This window comes from Cyprinus carpio, chromosome B17 (genome assembly GCF_018340385.1).
Source record: "Cyprinus carpio isolate SPL01 chromosome B17, ASM1834038v1, whole genome shotgun sequence".
Lineage (NCBI taxonomy): Eukaryota > Metazoa > Chordata > Actinopteri > Cypriniformes > Cyprinidae > Cyprinus > Cyprinus carpio.
In genome coordinates, this window is record NC_056613.1 from 13,408,118 (window position 1) to 13,420,761 (window position 12,644).

Here is a 12,644-nt window from a genome sequence, read left to right on the forward strand (position 1 = left end):
ATGTTTTCAATCTCCATGTCTATAATAGAAAAACCATGGGAAAATACCAGGTCCAAAATATGACCATAAATGTGCGTAGAACTATACACCTATTGAGAAGAACTAAAGGAATCCAAAAGATTACAAAAATCCTTAGATAGCGGCTTACCAGGACAACAGATTTGAATATTTAAATCACCAAGCAATAAAATTTGATCATACATAGTTTCTACATTCCCCAAAAAGTCCACAAATTCACTCAAAAAGCATTTTTAAACTGTGGGGGTCGGTAAACAACAGCACACCAGGGGGTTGTCTACTTGGTAGCCAGGGGAGTCCCCACCCCCTCACTAAATGGAAGCAAGCTGATAATAGTCAGCCTTATCTAATTATTTATTTTATTAATAGCCTACTTACTTAAGTCCTTAAATTGTAAATATGCATTTATTCAATTATTTTATTTAGTGCATTTGTATTTTGCTGTTTTTGTATATAGTTTTGCAATAAAAGCGTATCAACCAGGATCCAGAAATAATCTGCTTCTGAAATTAATAAGGGTGCTTATGCATATTTTCACGTATTTTGTCCCATCTATTGCTATGGTTATCACTATGTAAATCACTGCTACTTCTAGAGTGAATCCTGCATAAATATGCAGACGCCATTCCCCAAAAGTTTGCAATGTGTGTGTGGCTGAAAAAAAAGTTCTACATTTTAAATGGATTATAGACTAGAAAGCTTGCAAAGAATGCTCATTACCACTAAAAAGCTGTCACTTTGTTTAGTGAGTGTGTACATGATGTAATATGATTTACAGTCATGGGCAAAAATATGGGCACCCTTGGTAAATATGATCAAAGGAGGCTGTGAAAATTTATCTGCATTGTTAATCCTTTTGATCTTTTATTTGAAAGATTCACAAAAATCTAACCTTTCATTGGATAATAAGAATTTAAAATGGGGGGAAACATCATTATGAAATAAATGTTTTTCTCAAATACACGTTAGACACAATTATTGGCACCCCTACAAATTCTTATGAATAAAATATCTCTGAAGTGTATTCCCATTCATATTCACAATTTTGAGCACTCCAGGGTGATTATGAACATGAAATTATACATCCAAGGCTACCTGTTTCACAGAAATATAAGTAGGAGGGAAAACAAAGCCCAAATGCCCTTAATCGTCCATCACAATGAGAAAAAACAAAGAATATATTTCTGATCTGCAGCAAAAGATAATTGAGCTTCACAAATTAGTGAACTGGCTTTAAGAAAAGAGCTAGAGCAGTGATAATTCCCATTTCCACCATCAGGGCAATAATTAAGAATTTCCAATCAACGAAACTGCCTGGAAGAGGACGCGTGTCTATATCGTCCTAATGCATGGTGAGGAGGTCAGTTTGAGTGGCTAAAGTCTCTCCAAGGACCACAGTTGGAGAATTGTAGAAAATAGTTGAGTCCCCCATGTGTACCCCATGCGTACAATGAAATATACTGCTGTATTTTTGATGTGGTGGGCGTATATTTCTGCTGGAGGTCCTGGACATCTTGTTTAGATACATGGTATCTTTGAATCTATCAAATACCAACAGATAAAAAAAAAACAAAAAGTGACTGACCCTGTTAGAAATCTTATAATGGGCCATGTTTGGATCATCCAACCCTACAATAATCCACAAACAAACCTTAAAAACAACACAAAAATGGGTCACTGGGCACAAAACCAAGCTTCTGCTATGGCCATTCCAGTTCCCTGACCTGCACCCTATAGAAAAGGAGTGTGGTGAACTGAAGAGCAGCACAACATCATGGCAGCACGACATCATGGAACTGGGAATCTAAAGGGTCTGAAGTGATTCTGGATGAAGGAATGGTCTCTGATCTCTTGTCAGGTGTTCTCTAACCTCATCAGGCATTATAGGAGAAAATTTAGAGCTGTTAAACTGGCAAATGGAGGTTTAAAAAAGAATTCAATAAAAGGGTGCCGTTAATTGTGGTCAGTGTGTATTAGAGGAAAACATTTATTTCATAATGATATTTCCCCCATTTTAAATTCTTATTATCTATAGTGTCTATCCATCATATCCATCTATCTATAATGTCTATCCATCATATCCATCTATCTATAATGTCTATCCATCATATCCATCTATCTATAGTGTCTATCATCATATCCATACATCTGTCTATAGTATCTATCCATCAGTCTATAATATCCATCTATCTATAGTGTCTATCCTTCATATCCATCTATCTATAGTATCTCTCCATCATTCTATCTATAGTGTCTATCCATCATATCCATATATCTATAGCATCTATCCATCAGTCTATCATATCCATCTAGTATATCCTTCATATCATCTATCTATAGTATCTCTCCATCATTCTATCTATCTATAGTGTATATCCATCATATCCATCTATCTATAGTATCTATCCATCAGTCTATTATATCCATCTATCTATAGTGTCTATCCTTCATATCCATCTATCTATACTATCTCTCCATCATTCTATCTATCTATAGTGTCTATCCATCTATCTATAGCATCTATCCATCAGTCTATTATATCCATCTATCTATAGTGTCTATCCTTCATATCCATCTATCTATACTATCTCTCCATCATTCTATCTATAGTGTCTATCCATCTATCTATAGCATCTATCCATCAGTCTATCATATCCATCTGTCTATAGTGTCTATCCATTAATCTACTGTATTAATCTAAACTGTAAAAAAATTAAGTGTACTCAACTCAAATATCCAATTGTCATGTATTACAATTTAACATTTCAAGTTGATTAAACTTAAATTTAAGGCAGCATGAATAATTACTTAAAATTAAAACAACTTATACTTTTTTACAGTGTATAGTATCTATCCATTCACCTATAGTGTCTATCCATCAATCTATCATATCCACCTAGTATCTATCCATTAATCTCATATCCATCTAAAGTACCTATCTTTTTATATTGTATCCATCCATCTATCAGCAGTATCTACTCATTGTTTCTTCAATCCATCTTGTTTGAACTAAAATAATTGGCTAAAAACATAACTACAGACTGTTTTCAGTGGCTTGCCTGTAATTGCACCATGAAACTGGAAAAACAATTTCATTTCTCTGTATACCCATCTAATGTTGGAAAAACAATGCTGAAACTTTTCTTCAGAAAATGCTGAAGTTTAGCTCTTATTTGTCTTTATATTGTCAAGGATGTTTATACAAACAGTGTTTGGGCAGACTCTGAGAATATTAGACAATTCTTTCACAATATGTGGACTTACAGTATAATGAACAGGGTGGAGTAGAGCAGCCCTAAATGTAATGTATAAGGATCTGCAGAGGAATACTGCAGTGTAAAATATTGCTAGGTAGAGCTGCAGCAATCCACACAAATTAATGTGTCTGACACATAGAAAACGCAACAGAGAGCATGAATCTTATTCCTTCACTTTATTAAAGTCTCACACCTTCCACTGGACCAGGGCACACAGGGACAGAACATCAAGACAAACAGCCAAATAAAAGTAGTTGCACACAATAACTTGACAGCAAATCAAACAGATCAGGTCAAAAAGACCACACTCTCTCCAGTGTGGAGATTGAAACGGGTCATTTAAAGTGCTTGAATTTATTTCACTTGTTAGAAAACATCTCTTCTGTCCATACAAACAGGTTGGCAGCTGTTGTTTTCATGAAGCTATAATGGAGCAATGGTAGCATTCTGACAATGCCACATACTCTAGGGTCACAACAGGTGAAAAACACGGCAAGAAATGAACTATATGGAAGGAAAAATGGGAGATTTTTATAAAAAGGAGTTCATGGCAAGTGTTTTATTGTTCCAGACTTCATGCTATCAAAGAATCGACCAGGTGAAAAGAACCCAGAGGAAGGCACACACACATGGGCAGCAAGTCATAAATATATCTTACACAACAGAACAAGTTTTCTTTGTATGAGTGCATTTATTTTAGCAATTTGGAAATGTGATACCTAGTGTTATTATGGTGCAGTTAAATGTTTTTTTTTCACACCGGAGCTCCTCAATAGTTATTTGTTTAAGGAAAGGGCATCTTTGAGTTTGCAGATATTCCTGAAATACAGTTTTTGCATCTCCGTTTATCCAAAAATGTTATTACAAACCTGTAACTCTTTCTTTTTTTCAGTGGAACACAAGGATGTTTTTTAAAGAAATTGTTAACTGTTATTGTCTGTGGTCAAAAACCTGAGCAGGGATCATTTTTGTGTCATTTCAACTTTGTCCGTTGACTTTCATTATACAGGCGTTTTGCTTCCTTATTTTGTGTTCCACAGTAGTAGTTATACTTAGGAAAGACAAAAGGGATTTTTGAGTGAGCCATCCCTTTAATTATACACTACTTTTTCTGTCTCGCCTCATTTGTTAGGAGGCAAACGAAAGAGAAGATGCTCCTATCTGTAAACAGACACCTCATTGACACGAGCAATTCACCTCTGACCACAGCAGACGGAATCAATGTACTTCTGCGACTTTGCATCAGCAAGAAGACAAAGTATTACGTGGGACCTCTCTTCCTGCATACATACAGCAACAAAAAGAGAAAGAAAGAGAGAGAGAAATACAAACAAAGTGACTCCAGAGCATTACAAAACAAGCCCTCCATTGATTTTCTGCTTAGTATAACCACAGAGTTGGGTGAGAGAGAAACACACAAAAACACACAAATATCCTTCTTCTATTGATTTACTTTAGTTGGTTTCAGACATGGCTGCCTATCTCTGCTTAGGGTGCGTCTAGAAGTATGTGCTCCACGTGAGAGCATGTTTTAATACCCAAAGCCCCTCATATGGTGGGGAAATGGAAGTAAATCACTTTTGCTTTAGAATAAACATCCATGTTGAAGGTTAAGGGTATATATACTGATACGTATATACACTCTGATACATATATTGCACATAAACACACAAAGGTGGGTTCTTGCATATTTAAAAATCATAGTACGGTTAAGTCCATGTGCTTCCATGCAGTGGATCTTGTGGTATATTTGTGCATTACTGTGTGCATTATGTATCAAAGCATGCCAAAAGCACAAAAACTCAAATTATTGACAATCTTATCAACCTTCTGAGACACATTTATGAAATCTGACTTTCCCTAAGGAAACAAACCGGAAACCATCGTCCTTAGAAAACACCTACTGTGGACAAAAGCAACCTCATCAAGTTGATCTAACTTTACGACAAAGGACAAATGGTCCAATGTTTCCATTAATGGTACTTTTTCTTTTCTTTTTTTTTAAAGTATCATTGCTTTTGCAGAGCCAAAAATAAGTTAGTGCAACATCAAGACACAAATCTATTAAAAAAATTAAGAACTTGCTCAAGTGTACATTTAAAGTTTCACTGCAAGAGTATTTCTGCACCAAAGACAAGGCAACAAAAAAAATCCTGCAGCACTGGAACTGTAAACATCTTTATAATGTATAAATAATTAAAAAGCTTTATAACAATTTTGTATGGAACTAATGGGGGGTGAAAAGGCAAGTTTATGCTTTGAACATGCCATAATCCATAATCAAGAAAAAGAACCTTGTTAATACATGAGGCATAAGCCTAATTAAAATGAAAATCTGCTGATCATGACTGAAGCCAAGGTGAAAATAAAGGAAGCACTGACAGCGCCGTGTGCACCCTCCTGCCAAAACACTGTGTCTACAGGTCAAGGAGACTTTGTTGCACTGAAAAACAAAACGGGAATGAGAACGCTGAAACAAAGAGATTTTGTAGCTTGCACTGTTTTCTTCATGTTTATGTGGGGAATTCAGACAAGGATGTGAAATGAGGCATAGAATAAAACACAAACAGATCAAATCACAGCAGACTGAGAAGTTTTCCTGTGGAAACTGGAGAGGAGACTTGGGTCACATGTATCTCTCTCTTTAAGACAAGATCCGTGAGACTGCGTAGACAATAATATGAGTTTTCGCAGTTAAACCTCAGGAGGTTGATGTAAATGTCAGATTCACCCACTAAATGAGTTGGCATCCTGAGGGCACACCGTTTGGGGAGATAGCCACACACTGAGGGTCTTGAATAACCTCCACAGGAAATCCATGGCACAGCACTCACGCCTTTGACGTTTGCTGAGTATAAGTAAAAAGACTTCTTTAGTGCTTTCCATTGCTCGTTTTCTCTGCTTTTGCCTTCTCTTTTAGACTGAATTTCAATCTTTCGTTCAGTTTATCAGTCCACTAGGAGCTCAATTTGTATGGATGATGTAATTGTGAATGGTAAAGGTTTCTTAGTGGTTAAGGAATTCTGATCAATGACTTCTAGTTCGAAGTGATAGAGTGTTTTTGTGCGACAGATGCACTGATTGTGACTACTTTTTGTTGCATAGTTAGATGCGATAGCTTAGCTGCTTTGTTTAGCTTAAATCGCTGTCTAGCCACTAACACCACCATCTAGTGCAAGCCGCATGTGTGATCATGCGTTCAGGGAGGTAGCCTTATCAGTGGATCTTTGGCTTTGCAAGTCGTGTGGAGACACCGAGTGGTACCGAAGCATTGCGTTGTGGTTCAGCCTCACTCCTGACTACTGCTGGCCAAGGTTGGGATAGCCGGCTGCGAGTAACAACGTAGTTCCCTGCACTGAAGCATGGCAAACCTCTGGACGGAGGCGGTCCTCCATGGGGATTTGGGTTTGACCCACTACCGCCCCCTATAAACAGAGCAGGGAGAGTTACCCGTTTGTGTAGGCGTGGAGGCTGCAGGACGCGCGGGCTGAAGAAGGACGAGGGGTGAGGGGTTTGCAGGAGTTTGCTTTGATGGCTTTCAGGGGTCAGTCTCACAATCTGTTCTCCAGCCCCTGGTGAGTCATTCTCATTGTTGTCTTGTATGCGAAGGTGGGTACTAAGCAACCGGCTCAGCTCTTCTGGGTCAGGCAAAGATTTCAACTCCACGTGAGGGTCTTTAGTAGGAGTAAGTACTGGATCGGTGCAGGGGGCTGGAGGACAGGACATAGGATGCCATTCCTCTTCGGTGCAGGCATCATTGTGGCCCCCGGTGGGGACTGTTCTTGCTAGTTTTTCCTGGATGAAGGGTTCGTTGGGGATGTGACTGATGGGCTGAAGTATTTGAGGCTGCAGAAGACAAAACAGAACATTATTTCTCAGGACGGAGATCTGCGGCTTCAATCCCATAGTAAGTGTACGGGACTGATATCTGTGTGTCTTTCAAATTGTCCCGTTCATAGAACAGCTTATAAGAGCCTATAAAGGGACTTTAACTGACAGCAAACTGTTGCTAGTCCTGTTCACACAGGAATGGGTAGTCAAATTCAGTCTTAAAATTTGGCTGTGATTCTAAGAAATTAAATAGTCACTCTAAATGTAATTAAACAGTTAGAGTGTGGTTCTCCTTCAAAACCAAATTGTGCTTGAACCAGGATTGTGCACAATTCAGAAATTAATTGAGAAGGCTTTTTAAATTCCAATTCAATCCCTAAATTTAAAATAAGACGATTAAAGGATGAGATGAAGGATTGAAAAAGGATGAATTTTGGTTGAATAGAAATACAATTAAAATGAACTAAAAAAAATCATTAAACAGTCATTTTGGTCACACTTTAGTTTGGGGACCAATTCTTACTACTAACTTACAAATAAAGATGCCTACTGCCTCAATAACCTCTTAATTTTCTGCTTAGTAATAGTTAGTAGTTGTTAGATTTAGGTATGGGGTAGGATTACGGGACCTAAAATATGGTCATGCAGACTAAGGCATTAATATGAGCTTCATAAGTATTAATAAACAGCCAATATGCTAGTAATATGCATGCTAATAAGCAACTAGCAAACAGTGTGAATTGGTCCCTAAACTGAAGTGTTACTGTCATTTTTAAACAAGAGATGTCACAGATGTCACCAGGGTGCACAAAAAAAACAAACACTTAATTTCCCAGAATGCACTTCTTTTTGAATTCCTTTTAAGAGAGTTCAACAGTGCCCACCCACTTGGTTCTGGAAGCATTTTTTCAATAGCAATTAAAAAAAAAATTAAAAAAAAACTTAGTTAAAGAGTTATTAGCCATGAACCAAACCAACCTCTCACAAAGGTGAATCATTAAAAATGATGAGAAATACAAGACTATTAATTTAAATGTTAATTACACATAAAAACTAAATATACACAAATATTTAAGCGGTTTGTGTGTAGGGTCTACTTCATTGGATTTGACGGATACTGAGAGGTATTTTGGCATGATTTGCTTGTAGTAATTTTCTGTCTGGTGGATATATCTTTGCATAAAAATCATTTCTTTGTGTAATATAGTTTTCCACCCAGAATTCTGCTGTTAAACACAATATTTAAAAAACAAGTTGAAATCGTGCAGGCTGATGGTTTCTACAAAAGCATAAATCATCGATTAACCACCATGTAGCTCAAAGCAGGTCTGTCTTTAAAGGTTTATCATTAAAAAATTAGTGTTAAAAATCAATTCCTCTTCAATGGGATTTTTACTTCTGGAACCAGTTGCATTCATAATTCAGTAAATTTCTCCATCTGTAATTCAAATTCAGCTTCCTGTGAGGTGTGGCCAATTTAATTCACATTCACACGCATAAACTGAAATTCAAGTAAGATTTTTTCATTCTGAACTTTGCACAAGGCAACTGTTTTCTTCTTCTCTGTGAACATCGTCAGGATGTGTTGAGATGCGTGTGGTCAGCAGGCTGTTGAGCTGCGAACCAAACATTACTGTAATAGAATGGTTTTGGGTGGATGAGCACGTACGCAGGTGCGTTTCAGTAAAAACAACTGTGCACCATGACAGAGGCGCAAGTCCTTGTTTCCCTTACTCTCTTTGTCTCTCATGGGCTGCTAAAGAGCACTGCTGTCCTGAAACCACAGCACCACCTACTGGCTAACTCTGGTTTCATATAGCCTGCCACCTATTCAACTGGAGACTATTTGTAAGGTGTGTATTATCTCCAGATACCATCACAAAACAATTTTATCACATGCCCGACCACACAGGGCTGAGAAAATAGCAGAATGAGAGAGACGTAAAGCATTACGTTTTAAAAATCCACTAGAGAGTGCAAGGGAGTAAAAGCGTGAGCAAGGGTGTATGCGCAGGAGAGTTGTCAGCGAATATAGTAGCATGAGGTACTGACGGTCACATCCTCTACGTGACGTCACAAAGTCTCTGGGGTGGAAAGACTTGTACGGACACCTGCAGATAACACATCCATAATGCATTCATTTCTGGCCATCTCTGTGTCTCAGTGAGAACAGACGAGTCTCAAAGACTGTAACCTTTTTTTAAAATCTGTGAGGACTTAAAGTTCCATTTACGTGGGTTATCACTCCAAATGCAGATATCTGAAATTTAATTTCCATGCCTTTTTTCTTAAATATGCATAAACGTGAAACCTCTTAGTGGTCAACTTCCGGTCCCTTTGAGATGGTCCTCACTGCAGAACACAAGATCCAGGGGGCTTGGTTGGATCCAGATCCAACTCCTCCCACCTTACATATACCTAAACCTACCCGTCTCCACCCCCTGATCCCTAAACCCACCCACCGTCACCCCTAAACCTACCCATCTCCACCCCCTAGATGGGGATCCAACCACGCCCCCTGGATCTTGTGTTCTGCAGTGAGGGGCTACTGGTCCCTTTGGTCATTCCAAATCACTGTCAATGTGAATGGGGCTTAAAAATGAGAACAGATGTGAAGCGCACCTCCTATGTGTTAGAGAAAGAATTATACAACTTCGACTGATAACTCCTTTACGCTTTTCAATAATGCTATCAGAATCATTAAATGAATGAAATGATTAAAACAGCTATTAATGAGCTGTTTAAACCAAGAAATTATTTTCCTCATTTAATTAATTTTAATGACTTGCTTTATTGGTGAAACCCCCAGTTCCAGAGAATGACATTCCCATAAAAATATGAACTATATTACTTGGCAGATAAATTGTTAAAGTGTGTAAAATATTTATTGAAGAGTGTTGTACTGTTATCATCTTAGCTTGTTGTTCTAACACCGTTTCTGTACTTTCATAAAAGCAATAAGACACTCAAGGACACTTTTACAGTGATTTTACTATGGTTAAGGTATGTTCTTAAGCATAATGCAAAGATGAGTACCAAAAACACCCTTAACTGTGGTAAAATTGCTGTAATGAACAGCCCTACAGCCTTATTGCTTTTATAAAATGACTGCAACCGCATTATGATAAATGACACCAAAGTTCAATAAACAATTTGCACACGATAAACAATACTTGTGCCAAGAAATATAGTTCATTATACTGACTCTAGGCAGTTCTGGGGTTGCCAAGCAACATGGCAACTTTAATACAGAATTCATCACAGGTGTGTTTATATCAGCTTCAAACAAAGCTCATCTAATTAGAATTTAGAGTTGAAAATATCTGTTTCATAATACAATATTAACATCATAAAAACAAAGGAATCATGCGGCACCAAACAACAGCCACAAGACAGTAAAATGAAAAACAAAGATGTCAAACAGATTTCATGCTGCTCTGCCTTTGTGGACTGATTCAAAATCTTTGTGAAACCTAAACATTTTAAAGGAGTTTCTGTATAAACAACTAAAGTATCTGACATGTTTCCAGAAGAATGAGGAGCAGGCTATAGATTGATTCTTTACAGAGCAGGGCTCAATATTAAGGATGGCTGAGCAGACCAATGCAGAGTTGTCACTATACTTAAATTAATGGATTAGATATGTTGTGTTCCACTGGCTTTGTGTGATTTATCGAACACTGTTAAATTCTGCTGATAAATACGTCTGAAAAGGAAAAGTTACTATAACACAACTAGGGATGAGGATGTGCCAAAATTGCAACAATGACTTGTAGGATTCTTTCAAGACAATTTTTTTTTTTTTTTAGAACTGTTTAGAAAAATATTGTGAATTCATAGCTTTCACATAGTTATAGTATAGTTGCATAATTTCCAGGTAGTATTGTGATTTTTTTGTACAGAAAACTCTATTTATACTGAAGCAACTAGAAAGTTTTTTGTTTATTTTTGTGTTGGGGTCCATGAAAATCTGATGTTCTGGCCTGTTTTGGCCTAGAGGAAAAACATCCTTTATCGTTGAGCCCTAAAAAAAAGCATCCAGATTTCGAAAAAGAGCAAGAAGAATCAACTGCCTCCAAAATGTTTCGCAAGATAACTTCGTAACACAATTGCTGGATATTACAACAGAAAGAGCTGTAATAAAGTCTGGGCTTAATTCAGTCATTCATCTTACTGTAAGATTTGGCTGATGAAATGTGGCCATTTTGATAATAGAAGAGTTTTTAATATCCTGGGTTTGTCGAAGTGGAGGTTATAATGTGAATCCCAAAGCAGTTATCAGATCATTTTATTTTAATTGTCCTCTAAAACGGTTCAGTGTCTCCCTGTGCAGTCACAGGACCAAGGACAATTGCACTATGGTCTAATTCTTTGCTTGCGTGTATGTTTGAGATGTTTAAACCCTGGTTCACCTGTGCAGATTGATGACTGTTTGGATAAAGTCTCTGGAAGCAGGCTGAGAGAAGCGGTGGGTCTCTCAGAACACAATAGTAAACACTGTAGCTCCGTCAGAGCATAGACAGATCTGACATAACCACAGCAATCACAGCCCACAGAAGAAGAGATGAACAGAAACATTAGGACTAAGGATTAGGATAAAAAGAAAAAAGTCTCATGCCACCTGTATTTTGTTTTGTATGGGAATATGAATGAATCCACTGAATCAATGCCATAAAAATCAGACTCAAAAAAGCATGCATTGTTCATTCATGTCACGTGACCATGCAAAGGGTGAAGTTTTTAGTAGATGTTACTGTACCACGCTGTGTCACGGAAGTAATGTACAAGATGCTCCACCCCTGTCCCGGGGAATTTTGGGATAGGCAGAGGGGGAGAAACAACACAAAGCACAAGTTCATCCAATCAGGAAATAGGAAGAGGAAAGAGAAAGGGAAAAGATAGAGAGGAAAACATGGAGAGAAGACAAGAAAAAACAGTGGAGTAAAAACAGAACACAAGAAAGGAAGAGGGTCAGATCTGTTGAGGAAGAGAGCAAACACATCTGACATCTGCTCTATCTGAACTACAGCAATGTTTACAATGCAAAACATACATTCTCTCAAATGATCACAACTCTATTCTTGTCTAGTGTCCTCACCTATTTTTCATGATATACACCTGAATCCTCCACTAAAAAAAAAGGTTTAAAAGCATACTTCAGACAATACAAATGAATTATTTACTGTGTGCACACACGAGTTACACTATCTGCAATTTACTGCAAATTGAAATTCTGCTAGAAATACTGGTATAATGACGAGTTCTAAGTTCATTAATATGGACTTAAAATTCTGGAAAGGAGTCAATTCTTTTAAAGCATTAATTGCTTTTTTTTCCCCAAGTAAAATACTATATATCATCTATGGAAGCTCATATCCACCTCTAAGTTAGGAAAAGTAATTAATACAATTGTGACTGTATCCTCACAATTTTATTAAAATGCTGCTTTCTAAAGAACTCTAAAACATTTTATAAAGTAATCTGTAATGTTATTTTAAATGTAATATTTTAAAATGTAATTTACTCATGTGATGGCAA

General features: G+C 37.3%; 1 protein-coding gene across 5 annotated transcripts in view; it reads right to left on the reverse strand.

The window, feature by feature from the left end:
- Positions 1-3,436: 3,436 nt before the first annotated feature.
- The window catches only part of ccser2a (coiled-coil serine-rich protein 2a), a 33,997-nt gene continuing 24,789 nt past the window's right edge, over positions 3,437-12,644 (reverse strand). For 2 of the 5 annotated variants that reach the window (XM_042742364.1, XM_042742363.1), the window contains exons 11-12: positions 11,866-11,905; positions 6,780-7,121 (exon numbers count right to left, since the gene is read on the reverse strand). In XM_042742364.1, coding sequence (XP_042598298.1) covers positions 7,061-7,121; positions 11,866-11,905 — 101 coding nt within the window. In that variant the 3' untranslated portion in view covers positions 6,780-7,060. Of the gene's footprint in view, positions 7,122-11,865; positions 11,906-12,644 lie in introns of all 5 variants that reach the window. The other 3 variants (XM_042742362.1, XM_042742361.1, XM_042742365.1) reach the window with 2 other exon arrangements.